Below are 15,851 nucleotides of genomic sequence, written 5' to 3' on the forward strand. Positions count from 1 at the left end.
AGATGAGCTTTTACAAATGGTAGTTTTATCATCTTATTCAGATTTTCATTAATTGATTTTAAATTCAGTTGTATTGGATATAAGCCCACAATCCTCCAGAATGTGAAGTGTTAGGATTATTAGTGCAGTGACATTATCAGCATATCACTCTTTTCTGATATTTAACAAGTCAAGGTCAAGTCCCAGTGTGCCACTGTCTTATTAGAGAGAGAGGGAGGGCTGGTGGTGATTTAACATAAGGGTCACCACATCTCAAGTGGAGGGAAAGTTGAGAAAGATGATAATGGTAACCTCAACCAATGCATGAATTGAGCCCCCACTGTTGCTGTCACTCTGGATCCCAAACCAGTTATCCAGCCAACTAAGCTAACCCATCTGCTGTTCAACAAGTGCTCTCTAATGGTATTCCTGATGGTATTTCTGTGGTCTCCAGAAACAGATATTTGCCATTTCAGAAGTGTAACTGGTTGAAGGAGTCACATCTGTCACATTTGGACACCCCTGTGTATCATTCTTTCAAAGTCACATGGGGATTTCGGTGAAGATTGTGAGAAATGTTTGCTGTATTATGAGAGACTCGTGTGGGATTACAAAGTTTTGTTTTTGCATGTTGCGGCATTTACCAGATTTGGGATAATGTTGTAAGACAGAGCTGAGAGTGTTGCACTGTCAGAGGTTGTGTTTTCCACATGCAAAATAAAGTACATTTACTCTCTCAGGTGAAGACAAAGAATCCTGTTGCAAGACATGAAAAATAGCAGGCGAGTTCTCCCCAAAGTCCTGACCACTACTTCTCCCTCAACTAATATTGCTAAAATAGTTAATGATACTAATTTTGCTAAGACAGTTAATAATACTAATATTGCTGAAGCGGTTTATCTGGTCTTTATCACTTTGCAGTCTGTGGGAGCTTGCTGTGCACTAATTAGCCAGTGCATTTCCTACGTTACAACAGTGATTACATTTCAAAATGCTTCATTGACTGTAAAGCATTTTAGGATGCCCTGTCTCATTCTCCGGCCCTATCTCTACACCTGTCTAAATTCATCACATTCAAAAATCTATTCATCTATATTTTGAAACATCATATGGAATCCACCTCCACCACTCTCCCAGCACATTCTAAATCCTAACAACTCTCTGAGAAAAGAAGTTTCTCCTCATCTCACTTCTAGCTCCTTTGCTGACAATCTTGAAATTGTGACCCTCTAGTTACTGACATACTAACTAGTGGAAACAAAATATATTTCTTTATCCTGTCAAAATTGTTCATAATTTTGAACGCTAAAATGAGGTCACCTCTTAATCTTCTCTGCTGAGGAGAATAGGCCCAATTGCTCTAATCTTTCCTTATATCTAAAATTTTTCATTCCTTGCATAATCCTTGTAAACCTCTTTTGAAATCTCTCCAGGTCTTTAACATCTTTCCTTAAATAAGGTGTCCAGAACTAAATGCAGAAAGTATGGTCTGATTAATGACTTAGAGAGGGGAAGCATCACTTCCTTGCTTTTATACTGTATGCCTCTATTTATAAATCCAAGGATCCTATAAGCCTTCAAACAGCTGTTTCAACTTGCCTGGCCTTCTTTAGAGAAATGCACTTGAATCCCGACATCCTGCTGCTTCTCAAAGTTGTATTGTCTCTTGTATTTCTTTTGCAAAAGTGCATTTCCTGACATTTCTCTACATTGAAATTCATCATCTAAGTGTCTGCCCATTTGGTCAGCTTGTCAATATCCCCCTGAAGTCGCTCAGCATCATCCTCACAATTCTCCCTATTCTTCCTGCAAATTTAGAGATTTTGCCCTCATCTCCAAATTGTTTATATGAATCAGAAAAAGCAAGGGTCCCAACACTGACCCCTGGAGAACACCTTTTTCAATCTGAGAAATGCTCATCTATACCTCTTCTCTGTGTCTTATCTTTTAGCCAACTTTTAATCCATGCTGCCAAGGACCCATCAATCCCAAATATTTCTAATTTGCTACAAAACCTACCATATGGCACCATATCAAATCCTTTCTGAAATACCAAATCTATAACATTCACAGCACTGACACCACTGCTGTCAAAGAACTCAATTAAATTTGTCGGAAATGACCTGCCATTGACTGTCTAGTATTAATTTATTTTTCTCAGAGTGGATATTTACCTTATCTCATATTATGGCCTTGATCAGTTTGCCACTATTGATGTCATACTGACAGGTCTGTAGTTTTCTGGGTTATCCTTTGTCCCTTTCTTGTGAAAGGTGCTATGTAAATGCAAGCTCTTTCTTCTGCTCTTTGCTTCTGGGGAATTTCATTAAATATTTTCACTATGTCTGGATCTGATTTCTTGGCCGTGGTTAGTGTAGAAACTAATTGTCAAGTGTTTTGTCTCTTTTTAGCACAAGTCACAGTGGCTTCCACAAGCAATACAGCTGCTGCAAAACCAACTGTGGTAACCACAACAACCACCACCAGGAAAGCCCCGCTCACAACCATCGCTGTGGGTGCAATTAACCAGCTGGTACCGGAGCAGAGGCCCATCACTCCAAATGTCCCCAGTACCAGGCGGACACCCCTATCCAACCAACAGCCATCACCACAGCGATACTGTGAGTCAACAGAATCCAGAGGCATCAAGTGGCCATCGACACAGCAAGGTGTACTCGTGGAGAGACCATGTCCCAAAGGGACTAAAGGTATGAGGCTGGCATTAGTAAATTGGGAGAAAGGTAGCTTGCCAGTGCCTATCGCTGCTGATGGGCACAACTGATTGATCCTCAATCTGTCAACACACAAAGGATTTGCATCCCAGCAGTGCCTGGCACCAGTTCCTTCTTTCTCAGCACTGCCTGGCACCAGTTTTCCCATTCTCAGCACTGCCTGGCACCAGTTTCCCCAATCCTGACACCAGTTCCCACGTTCCCTGCACTACCTGGGCAGATCCCACCATTCCCAGCACTAGCTGGCACCAGTTCCTCATTCCCAGCAATGCCTGGCACTAATTCCCAATTCTCAGCAATGCCTGGCACCAGTTCCCACATTCTGAGCACTGCTTGGCACCAGTTCCCCATTCCCAGCAATGTCTGGCACCAATTCCCACATTCCCAGCACTACCTGGGCAGAGTCTCACCATTCCCAGCGTTGCCTAGCACAAGTTCCCACATTCCCAGTACTGCTTGGCACCAGTTACTCCATTCCCAGCACTGCCTGGGCAGAGTTCCACCATTCCCAGTACTGCCAGGATAGAGATGCCCCAATCCCAGCACTGCCAAGATAAGAGCCCCATTTCCAGCACTTTTTGAATACAGAACTCCATTCCCAGCGCTGCCAGGATTGAGATCCCTCAATCCCACCATGCCTGTATAAAGAACTCCTTTTCCATCACTATATGGATAGAGATCCTCATTCCCAGCAGTGTCAGGATAAGGAATGCCATTCCCAGCACAACTTGGATAGTGATCCCCATTTCCAGCACTGTCTGACACTTACCCCTCTGTTTCCAGTCCATGAGGCAAACAGCCAAGAAACCATCTTAAACGTACAATTCCTCCTCTATCTGACACAAGGTGCACTACAGTCACCTGCAAAACCTACTTCAGCAGCACTTCCCAACCCCCGATCCCTGACCTCTCCATCTAGAAGAGCATGGTTAGACAATATGAGGGGCAACAGCACAAAACACTGCAATTAGAATGCAGAACCCAAGCATTTCATATGGATTGCAACGCCTAAGGTAATGAAGTGGCAGTTTGTTCACTCTTCAAGTCTTCAGTGCTACTGTTTTGGCCACAGAAATAAATACATTTGCAGAGATAACTGCATGCAGTTGTACTAACTGTCTGTCTCTCTCTGTCTCTGTCTCTCTCTGTTTCTCTCTCTCTCACACACATACACTCTCACTCTTAATTTCTCTCTCAAACTCTCCTTTTTCTCATTCTCTTTCTCACTATCTCTCTCTGTGTCTTGCTCTCAGTCACTGTCTCAGTCTTTCTCACTCTGACCTTTTTTCTCTCTTGCTGTCTTTCACTCTCTCTCTTTCACTCACTCATTCCCTCTTCTTTCACTCATTCGCTCTCTTTTTATTTCTTGCTCACTCACTCACTTTTCTCTCACCGTCGCACTCATTCAATTTAGCTCTCTTCCTTACTCTGTCTGTCTCACTCTGTTTCTCTCTCACTCAGTCACTCTCTCTTGCTCTCCCTCTCTCACTTACTTTCTCTCTTTCTTTCTCACTCACTCACTGACTCTTATTTCTCTCTCTCTCTCGTTCTTACTTTCTCTCTCATGTTTTCTCTCTCTCTGTCTTACAGGTATCGCCTCCTACCTCTGTCTCCTTTCACTTGGACTTTGGAGTCCCAGAGGCCCTGATTTGAGTAACTGCACCTCACCCTGGGTAAACCAAGTGGCACAAAAGGTAACCATGAAAGAGGGAGACCTGAGGGTCAAATGCAGAAATAAAAACACAGAATGCTAGGGATACTCAGGAGGTCTGGTAATGTCAGTGGAGAGAAACATAAGAGTTAATATTTCAAGCCTCATCAACTCTGTGTTTTTAATGTCCAATTTACAGCATTGTCACTACTTGTCTTTTGATCACTGAGTCACCTGGAGGGTGGGGGAATGTCTGAAAAGAAATCAGGAAGATAAATGGAATGTTGGCCTCAGTCTCGAAGCTGGAATACAAAGGGCTAGAGATTAGCTAACAGCTCTGCTTATATCCCATCAACACTGTTCCCTTCCATTTCGTATCACAATTCAAGAAGAGAATATTGACCTTAAAGGACAGTGCAAATTCATCCCAATAACACTGGTGCAATAAGGTTTGAATTATAAAGACATGCTGCGTACAGTCTGTTAGTGTTTCCTTCAGATTAGAAGATAGAGGAGACATTTTGATTTATCATCACAGTGCCTTACCAGAGGCTGTCTAACCTGGTTAATGTTTATTTCAAAAAAGACTGGAAGATGGAGGAGTAATCGAATTGAACTGCTCACCCTGATTAGAGGACTTGACATGGTAGGACAGAGAGAAAATGTTTTCTGTCTTGGAGAACTGAGAACAAAAAGACACAATCCAGATCTCTTCGGGTACGATATCAGGATTCCACTGGCACTTCATTTTTTGTACTCATCCACATGAGATGTGGGTATCACTGGCTGGGCCAGCATTTATTGCCCTATCTTAATTACCCTGAGGAAGCTGCTGGTAAGCATCCTTCTTGAACCGCTGCAGGCCCGGTCCTTGTAGGGACTCCTGCAGTGCTGTTAAGGAGGGAATTCTGGGATTTTAACACAGTGGCACTGAAAGAATGGCAACTTGGGGCAGAATCTTCAACTATTTTACACAGAGATTGCTTTGTGTGTGAAATGAACTGCCAAAGTGATGGGTGCAAGTTCAGTTACATCGTTTAAAAGACATTTGGATAAGTACATGAATAGGAAGGGTTTGGAGAGAAATGAGCCAAGCGCAGGGAGATGGGACTAGTTTACTTTGGGAACATGGTCAACGTGGACGATTGGACTGAGTAGTCCATTTCCATGCTGTTTGACTCTATGACTTTGTGACTCCTGGCGGCAGTGCATGTGGAGATGGGAAGAGGATTTAATTGGGTGGGGAGGGGTCATCTACCAAAGCCCTGCCACTCTCCCATCTCTACGCGTGACTAGTGCTGATCTCTCCTTGGCACAGCACAGCTTGAGGGCCTGGATTGGTGGGAGAGTGCGAGAACAGGGTGCACAAACGTGGGGAGCTGGACCAGGTAGAGGAATCACTGAGTCTCTGATTCACATCTATTGGCTATGAATTGGGCACAGATAGAGCAAAAGCTCATTGGCAGCTTACTTAGGCAGATACTTCAATCACCAGAGAAGAAAAATACAGTAAATCTGGAAAATGAGACAAACTGTTGGCACGCCTCAGTTAGTGCTGCTGTCTCACAGCACCAGAGACCCACATTCAATTCCGCCCTCGACAACTGTCTGTGTGTCTATGTGGGTTTCCTCCCACAGTCCAGCGGTGTGCAGGTTAGATGGATCGGTCATGCTAAATTGTCCCGTAGCGTCCCAGTGATGTGTAGGTGAGGTGGGATAGCCATGGTGGCTCAGTAGTCAGCACTGCTATCTGACAGCGCCAGGGACCTGGGTTTGATTCCCACCTCGGGTGACTGTCTGTGTGGAATTTGCACATTCTCCTCGTGTCTGCGTGGGTTTACTCCGGATGCTCCAGTTTCCTCCCACAATCCGAAGATGGGCAGGTTAAGTGAATTGGCCATGCTAAATTGCCCATAATGTTCAAGGATGTGTAGGTGAGGAGTACTAGTCAGGAGTAAGCGTTGGGGAATGGGTCTGGGTGGGTTACTCCTCAGATAGTTGGTGTGGACTTGTTGGGTCAAATGACCTGTTTCCACACTTAAGGGATTCTATGGTTAAAAGCTCCTTATAGGAATGGACAGGGGGTCTGGATGTGATTTCTCCTTTTGAGGATCGGTGCAAACTTAATGGGCCTTTCTCTGCACTGTAGAGATTCTATGATTCTAACTGGTTCAACTCACCTCATGTACCTGAGAAATGATTGTCCAGTCCACCCAGCACAATGAGCCAGTATTTTCTTTCTTCTGGGATCTTCCAGCACTGATTGTGCATAATTTGGACCTTGCTTTGACAGATTAAGAGTGGAGAGAATGCAGCTAACATTGCGAATGAGCTGTCCCGGCACACTAGAGGCCCAATTTATGCTGGCGATGTCAGCTCCTCTGTCAAACTGATGGAGCAACTACTGGATATTCTTGACGCCCAGCTGCAGGCTCTGAGACCCAGCGACAAGGAATCAGCAGGACGCAGTTACAACAAGGTTTGGGCTATTTTCCTTAATGGTGACTGCTGTCATTATAGGGTACAGTCAGCATTCACAAGACCTGCAGTTCAGAAATAGAGAGGAGTGGGGGACTGCAGAGAGGAGAGATAAAGAATGCAGAGCATGGAGACTACACAGAGAAGAGTGCAACAGTGAATGCAGAGTTGGGAGTAAAAGAGAGAATACACAGCAAAGAAAGAGAATGCAGAGTGGAAAACAAGAGAGAAGGAGAATATATGGCAGAGAAAGAATAGAGTGGAGCATGGAGAACAGAAAAAAAGAGCGAATGCAGAGCTGAAAGGGTGTAAATCCAGAGCTGACAGAAAAAATGCAAAGTGGTGAGAAAAAGAGAAAGAGGGAGAGATTGAAGAGAGAGACGAAGACAATACAGTGAAGTGAAAAAATATAGATCAAAGAGAGCGCAAGGGAATGCAGGGCTGAAAGGAAGTGAATGCAGAATAGACAGTGAGAATACGGAGAGTACAATCTGGAGTGAAAGAATGCAGAGTGATGAGTTAATGCAAACTAGGAGTGGTGGGGGCTAGCGAGAGAGAAGAAAGAAAGAGAATGAACATTAAAGAGAGACAGACTGAAGAATGGAGAGAAGGTAAAGCAGGGATAATATCATCAGACCAGAGAGAGAAAGAGAGCATAGACTAGAGAGAGATAGAAATAGAATGCATGTCACAGAGAAAGAAAGAGGGAGAAAACAGACCAGACACTCCATCCACCGTTCCAAACGTCCACTCTCTGCCTCACCCCTCCTTCCCTAGCCTAACCGTCCCCTTCCTATTCACTAAATAGATAAAGTGTTTAAAGCAACCAGAGAGAGAAGGGGAGGCCAGCAGCTGTAGCTGAATGAGGAATATATATTAATCTTGGAAACTGAGTTCACAGCAGCAGTTTTTAAGATGCACTATCACAATATGTGTGTTTCTTGCACAGCTTGTATAGTGGGAGGTGGGTGTCAGCTGAAAGAATGCATTTTCAAACATGCTCCAAAAATAGCAGGAGCAAAGATTCTGTATTAATGCAGAGCATATAATGGAAGGATTTATTTGCACTGTGAAGTGGAATTGGAAAGAAAAGGTTGACAGTGTGGAGGAGGATGAAAATGTGTAAAACAACACTTGGAGTTGAGTGTCAGTAGGCATGAGGTCATCACTTGAGACCACAGAGAGCATTTTTAATAGTGAAAATACAAGAAACAGAATCAAATTTGAGGGATTTTAAATCTTGGGGACTGATATGGAAAGTAGTTGGAAAAGCTTCTGGTATTTTGACCTTCATTGCAAGAAGACTACAATGCACAGAGGTTAGGAAGTTAGACTACAAATGCTCAGGACCCGACCTAGACCACTACACCAGTTTCCATCACTGAAGAACTGATCAATTTCTGAGGAAGTGCATCCAGGTTTATTACAATGATGCTGAAACTCAGAATAGGGTTATGGTTATATGAAGGTGGTAAGAGGTTGTGTAGTCACTGGAATACAGAGGATTGCAAGGAGATCTAACCACATTTGGAGTAATTATAGTGACCCAGAAGGAAAATCCAGTACAACTTGCAAATGAGAGATGCTGGTTCGACCCTGAATATCTCAGAATTGAGGTCCAATACTGCCAGGGCATTCATTTCCAAATATAACAGGGGATGATAATTATTTCCTCTCCTTGGTTAAGGAGCAGTGGGAAAAGTCCTAAACAATTGGTAATAATCTTAAAATTAGGGCTTGGCTATTCACGAACGCATACAGGAAACATATTTTCACCCAAAGAAACCTGGGAACTCTTCTTTCCTGTAAGGCCAAGAATACAAGAGGACAATTGGAGCTCCTGGAGCTAAGGTTAATCAGTCTTCGTTCTTTGTTTGGCCAGGGTAAAAGAGTGAGGTAGGATGTTGGGATTTGGGTAAAGCTCAGCCATAGTCTTATGGGATGTTGCAGCAGGTTCAACGATGTTTGCCCTCACCCCAACACTGCACCTCATGGTACAGAGGGGCACAATGGTGTATCTGGGGCAAAAGAGAGTTCAGGACGTCAACAATTAAGAGCAGAGAAGGTGGTTCACAGCAGTGGGATCTTCCTCTGCATGTGACAGTTTCAGAGAATGTGTGACAAATGTTGTGTTTTCCTCTCTCTCTCCCAACGGGCACAGATACAGAAACGGGAAAGGACCTGCAGAGCGTACATAGAGGTACGTGAGTGTTTGTGTGAATGTGTTGGGGTTGGATTCATGGATTTTGCACAGTTGCTGGATATTTATTTGTAACCTCTTCTACCTTCTCAACACAGCCTCCTTCCTCTCCCTCTCTTTAGTTCACCCCCACACCTCAAGAAGTCAAGTGGGAACACTCCATCTGAGGATCACCAGGTGGTGGCATAAAAACATATTGCAGCTTTTTCTTTATTCTTTCATGGGATGTAGGCCTCACTGGCAATTGTTACCCATCCCCAGATTCCCTCAAGAAGGAGAGCGATTGCGCTCCTTGTGGTTTAGGGACACCCACAGTGCCATTAGGGAGGAAGATGCAGGATTTTGACCCAGCGACATTGAAGAAATACTGAAATATTTCCAAGTCAGTATGATGGTGTTCCCTTATATCTCCTGCTCCTGTTCTTTTGGATGGTAGTGGTCATGAGTTTGGGAGATGCTGTCAAAGGAGCCTGGATGAGTTGTTGCAGTGCATCTTGTAGACAGTACACACTGCTGCCACTGTGCGCTGCACTGGTCTAATCTAGCCTGGTAGAGCAGAGATTGGGACTGTCTGGGCTGGGGTGTTCTGTATGGCGATAGACTGTGCTCTCCATCATATCCCAGAGATTGTTCGCTTATTACTGAGACTCCAGAGCAATGCTGGAGAGGTTGGCAACTCAATCCCTTGGTCCATGATCTTGATACAAATGTGATTTGCTTGCAGGCTGTTGTACAAACTGTCGATAACCTACTGAGACCAGAGGCTCTGGAATCATGGAAAGATATGAACACCACGGAGCAGGTTCACACAGCAACCATGTTGTTGGATATCTTGGAGGAGGGAGCCTTCCTACTGGCAGACAACCTCAAAGTGCCAGCTCGAGTCAACACCACAACTCAGAATGTCGGTGAGTATTGATGGGGGTGTGCAGTATCCATGGTAACAACTAGTTAGTGACCTGTTTGCAAGCCCTGGATTCCTGAAGGGAGTGGGGTTATCTTATAATTGTTAACACTCATAGCTCTAATCTCCTGCTTCCCCCAGCCTCCACAACCTCCACCCAAATGGGGTGGGTTAGCTCAGTTGGCTGGACAGCTGGTTTGTAATACAGAGTGATACCAACAGCATGGATTCAATGAAGATTTAATTTCCCAGCAGCTGAGGTAGCCATGAAGGATTATCCTTCTCAACCTCACCCCTTTCCGGAGGTGTGGGTAACCCTCAGTTTAAATCACCACCAGTGTTTCTTTCTAATGAGAGAGCAGATGTGCCCAACCTTCCAAAGTCATGCCTTGTAACTTGAACCCCGTTTTTGTCCTTATTAAATTCCTTGGCATTCTTAGTTTAATTCCACTATCTTCCTCCTCTTTTCTCTGGAAACTGTCTTCCTGTCATGTGTACTGCCTCATTTTGTCACAGAGAGATCTGTTATCATCAGACAGAACATCTTTACTGTCACACGAGCCCTGTGTCCCTCTGTGTACTTCATACGCAGCAGCCACCTGTGAATTGATTTACCTCCGCTCACCACAGACTCTGTTTGCACATCCTACCCTGCCTGGACTCCCATTAATCGAATGCCACCGTCTGTTGGTATAATTGAGATCTGAAGGCTGTTTCGGATTTGAATTATCCTCTGTGCATTTATAAAGGAAATGAGAAACCTAATCCTCTTCCGAAAGAATAACCAAAAAATGTTTCTCTTTCCTCTCTCTCTGTCTATCTCACACTGTCTACCCATTTCTATGTTACTATTTTTCTGTTCTCTGTCTCCTTGCTTATTTGGTTCTTTTTATTGATCTGTCTCTTCATTTTGTCCTTTTTTTCTGTTCCTGTCCTTTGTCCTCTTTGTTGGGATCTCTGGTGCTCTCTCTTCCACTGTTGCTCCCTTATTCTACATTGACCATTTCTCCTGCATGTTTCATTATCTGTTTCAACTGATCATGTCTCTCACATACACTGTCTTGCTCTTTCATGCCCTCTTTTGTATTTCAAATGTTTCTTTCCTTCACCCATTCCTAACTTCTCCTGTCTTTTCTTCTCACCTCTTCTCTTTATCCCCATCCCCCTTTTTTTCATTCTGCCTCGCTTTTCTCCTCTTACTCTCTCTTGCTCTTTCTACTCCGCTTTCCCCTGTACTCTTGTCCTGTCTCCTTTTCTTTCCATTCCTCACTCTTCATCTCCCTCTCCACCTCCCCTTCCCATTATCTCGTATGTCCCTTGTTCCACTTTCTCTCCTCTCCCTCTTTCTCCCCACCTCCTGCTCCTTTCCTCTCCTCTGATCTCACCCTCCAAACTTATGCTTCTCCTTTCGCTCATTCAAACCTCACTCCCCCTTCTCCCTTCAATCCCCTCTCTATTTCTCTCTGTCTCTGTTTCTCCTTCCAACAGTATTTGAAGTCTGTGTGCTCAACACTGAAGAGCAGGTAAAGGAGCTGACATTTCCAAATGGTTATCTGACAGAAAGCTTTATCCAGATCTCGCCAAACACCATCAAACAGAACAGCCGCAATGGTAAGTGTGAATACAAGGTAGATTGTATACATCTGGAAATGAACCTTCAAGCTCAGCAAGCAAATCTACATTCAAAACCTCAACCTAAGCTACAAATCTTCTCAAACTTTGTCGTTTACTCCCACACTTTAGAAATGTGTTGGCTGGGTGGAGACCATTCAGGTTCACAAAATGTATTCTCCCTTTATTTCCCCAGCACCACCACCCATTGCAACAATAATCTTCCCAAAGCAAGGCCGCTGTATGAAGGAGGGGCACCCACTGTATTTAGAAAAGTTGTTTGTACAGTGGTAATGGCAAGAGACATAAGTTAATGCTCTGGAGATCTGAAATAAAAACAGAAATTTCTGGCAAAACTCAGCAGCACCTGTGAGGAGAAAGCAGAGTTAATATAGCAACCACAGTTGTTTGTTTTATTTTAATGCTCTGGGGGGAGATGGGTTCAAATCCCATCAAGGCAGCTGTTTCTTTGAAATCTAGAATTGAAAACTAGTTTGGGACAGCTATTGACAATTGTCATAAGAGCTCACTTGGTTAATTCATGTACTTTAAGGAAATGGGTAAACCAATCTGACTTACGTGTGATTCCAGATAACACATAATGTTCCTGACTCTTAGCTACCCTCTGAAATCGCTCTCAAACCACTCTATTCAGGACCATTAGAGGTGGGTGCTAAATGTTCACCTAGCCAGTGATGCCCACAAACCATAAAAGAATATAAAAATTATTATGGTTGATCTGTTAATCAAAGTGTGATTCCTCCTCCTTTGAAAGACCTTTCTGACCTTGACACTGTTATCCAATCATAAAAAAGGAGACTAAGAGAACCTTCTCTCTAATTTCCCCAACCCCACCCTCAGCACACTCTCAAATCCTTCTGGCTTGAGTATTTGTCTCTATCATTTGCCTGAAGATTCCCTCCATTTTTTGTCTGTCTTCAATATAGACAAAGACAATGATTGTACAGCTATGAACTGAGACCTACAAACACAGATACTCTCACCACAGACCCTCACAGAGCAACAAGTGAAATATGAGGGCAAGCAACTGGAAGTCTCACTGGCTGGCAACGGGCAGTACCAGGTCCTGGCAACAGTTGGCCCCAGCAATCAAGTCTCTTGGCAATGGGCAGCCCTGGATACTGACAATGTAGTCATGGCTACAGTCAGTGTATGGCAATCTTTGGTCCCAGCTAGTGATTATCATGGCAACAAGCAGTAACCCTAGTAACAGGACATTCTGAATCCTGGAAATGGGAAGTCAAGAAAATTGGCAGTACCTCATCCTAGCAACTCATGGTCATGGCAGCAGGGAAGCCCATGGTCCCAGTATCAAGCAGCCATAGTTATTGGCACAAGTCGGTCACAAGACCAGGTTGTCATTTGAACTCCATGAGGGAGTTAACTTGAGAGCTAGACAGCTGAATGATACTGGGGGTAAAAGGGTTTACATAGCAGAAACTTGGCTCTGTTCCCTCAAGTACAGGCAATTGAGAAATAATCTAATGGTACATTTAAGTTATAAAGGCATTTGATAAATCAGAGAATGACTTCCTGGGTGGGGTGATATGTTCGGGGGTGTGGGGTTGGTGGTGATGGTAGGGTGGTAGGGGTTGAGTTCAGAACAAGAGAACATCAACTTGACATAAGCGCTGAAGTGATAACTGGAAGGAATTCTTCATACAAAGGCTAGTGAAATATAGAACATGCTCCAATATGCCTGGACAACAGTCCAGTGATGGGGTTGGGGGCAGGCAGGGAGGAAGTGACAGAGGATGACAAATGACAAATTTCAAGACCAAGAGAGAGAGTCTTTGTTGAGTACCAAGGAATGTGGGGTGGAGTGACTGGTTAATGGAACCATGGGACAGATCAGCCAGGATCATACTGAATCACACTAAATTGAAAAAGATATATGACACAAAAATAGGCCATTTGGCCTAACCAGTCTATGCTGGTGTTTATGTATCTATGACACTTTTTAACCTTCTGTCATCATCTAAATCTCCCATCACAGCCCTGTATTACAATCTCCCTCATGTGGTTGTCCAACATACATTGATACTGTTCATTTGAACAACCCCCTGTGGCTGCAACCTCCACAGTTACTCTCCGGATAGTGACATTTATTTCCAATCTTGCTACTGGATTTCTTCGAGAAGAAAGTGAGGTCTGAAGATGCTGGAGATCAGAGCTGAAAATGTGTTGCTGGAAAAGCGCAGCAGGTCAGGCAGCATCCAAGGAACAGGAAATTCGACGTTTCGGGCAGTGGATTACTGAAGAAGGGCTTATGCCCGAAACGTCGAATTTCCTGTTCCTTGGATGCTGCCTGACCTGCTGCGCTTTTCCTGCAACACATTTTCAGATTGGATTTCTTGATGACCAACTTATAGTGATAGCTTCTAATCCAGCTGTTCCCCATGAGATGAAATATTCTCTCCATATCCACTCGAGCAAAACCTTGCACCGTTGTATAAGACCCAAATAGTCAACCCCTCAGCCTTTGGAGAGCACTGACAGAACAAGCTTGAGGGGCTGAATGGCCTGTTCCAGTTTCTACAAAGAGCAAAAACGTGGCAGAAGCACACATACATTCCCTGGGAGGGTGGGTTAGAGGGAGAAGCACAGTAAATGTTTTGGGGGGTACAAGAACCTACTGGGTGAAGTACAGATTTAGCATACAGTCCTGAAAGTTAATTCAAGTCTCATTGAACCAACTAGGATTCACTGTTACCTGCTGTTGTTTCCCACAGGGGTTGTGAAGGTGGTGTTAATCCTGTACAACAACCTGGGCCAGTTTCTATCAACAGAGAATGCCACAGTGAGAATGGGCACAGATGTCAGTAGCCAGAGCACTTCCATTGTCGTCAACTCTCAGATCATTGCTGCTTCCATCAACAAGGAGTCAAGTCGGGTCTTCCTCACTGAGCCAGTGATCTTCACCCTGCAGCACCTTGATGTAGGTATCCTGGCAGACTACAGGGGACAGGCTAGAGCAGTTAGGAAGATACTGGTACTTTGTTTCAATTGCCCATACAGTCCACCATATTTCTTTAGTATTCTCTCTCAGGATGTAGACGTCACTGACGAGACCAGCATTTATAGTCATATAAAAATATGGAACAGCCATTTAGGACTGAATAAAGAGAAATGTATTCCCCGGAGAATAGTGAGCCTGTGGAATTCATTGTAACAGAAAGCAGTTGAGGCCAAAACATTGAATGTTTTCAAGGAGTTAGGTATACTTCTTTGGACTAAAGGGATCAATGGGCACGGGGAGAAAGTGGAACAGGTTACTGTGTTGGATGATCAGTCATAATTGTATTAATTGGTGGAGCAGGCTGGAAGGGCCCAATTGGCCGACTCCTGCTCCTAGTTTCTGTGTTTCTACGTTTATTCCCTAATTGCCACTTCATGTGGCAGTGGAGAGCTCCCTTCTTAAACCTCTACAGACCATCCCTAGCGATACTGGAAAATATATTTCCAAATCAGGATAGTGTGAGGCTTGGAGGACAATTTACCACTGGTGACAATCCCATGTATATGAATATGTTTCTATGTTATAATGGTTGTGCATTTGAAGGTGATAGGAGCTTTGATGATACACACTGCCGGTACTGAGTGTCGCTGCTGGACCCACTCACTCTGGGTCAAAATTCTGGAAAGTTCCTCTGCTGAATAATACTAGGGTTTCCATACACTGAATGAACTGCAGCAGTTCAAGAACGCAGCTCACCATCACTTTCTCAAGGGTAATTAGGGATAAGCAATAAAGACTGCCTTAGCCAGTGACACCCACATCTCATGAAGGAATGAAACACATTCTATCAATGTAAAAATTTTCCTTCCTGCATGCCATTCTATGTCCTATCTGGTTTATGAGATAACACTTGCACTAATCTATTGGTACCTTGTTCTGAATTAATGCATGAGCCAAGATACATTCTACATTATCTTGTGCTTTAAGCTAATCCTGCAACCTGCACTTTGAAATACTGGTCTGGAGTATCTTGGGCTGTGGGTGTCAGCATGTACACTGTCCCTGAGGCTGCTCACTCCTTCCCATTGAATTTGGCTCTTCAACTCCTTAAGGACTGTAACACTCCTTATATACATCCATACACTGTGGTCTAAGACCTCCATCTTCATATCCTCATTTTAGACTAGTGTCTTCTCTCTTGTGGATCTCAGAGGCATATCATCAGTTACATCATTGTGATATATGTGAATCTAATTAAATCGCATTCTGTCCTGTCGCTTTATCTTGCACTATGACATTTCCCAGCTGGTTCAATA

The 15,851-nt window shown here is 43.9% G+C and overlaps 1 protein-coding gene across 1 annotated transcript in view; it reads left to right on the top strand.

The window, feature by feature from the left end:
* LOC132835881 (adhesion G protein-coupled receptor L1-like) overlaps nt 1-15,851 on the top strand; it is a 399,302-nt gene that overhangs the window by 295,527 nt on the left and 87,924 nt on the right. Inside the window, exons 7-13 of the mRNA XM_060854978.1 lie at nt 2,391-2,687; nt 4,302-4,405; nt 6,656-6,841; nt 9,002-9,040; nt 9,765-9,948; nt 11,433-11,555; nt 14,309-14,514. Coding sequence (XP_060710961.1) covers nt 2,391-2,687; nt 4,302-4,405; nt 6,656-6,841; nt 9,002-9,040; nt 9,765-9,948; nt 11,433-11,555; nt 14,309-14,514 — 1,139 coding nt within the window. The remainder of the gene's footprint in view (nt 1-2,390; nt 2,688-4,301; nt 4,406-6,655; nt 6,842-9,001; nt 9,041-9,764; nt 9,949-11,432; nt 11,556-14,308; nt 14,515-15,851) is intronic.

The sequence above is a fragment of the Hemiscyllium ocellatum genome, chromosome 45 (genome assembly GCF_020745735.1).
Source record: "Hemiscyllium ocellatum isolate sHemOce1 chromosome 45, sHemOce1.pat.X.cur, whole genome shotgun sequence".
In the NCBI taxonomy this organism is placed as follows: domain Eukaryota; kingdom Metazoa; phylum Chordata; class Chondrichthyes; order Orectolobiformes; family Hemiscylliidae; genus Hemiscyllium; species Hemiscyllium ocellatum.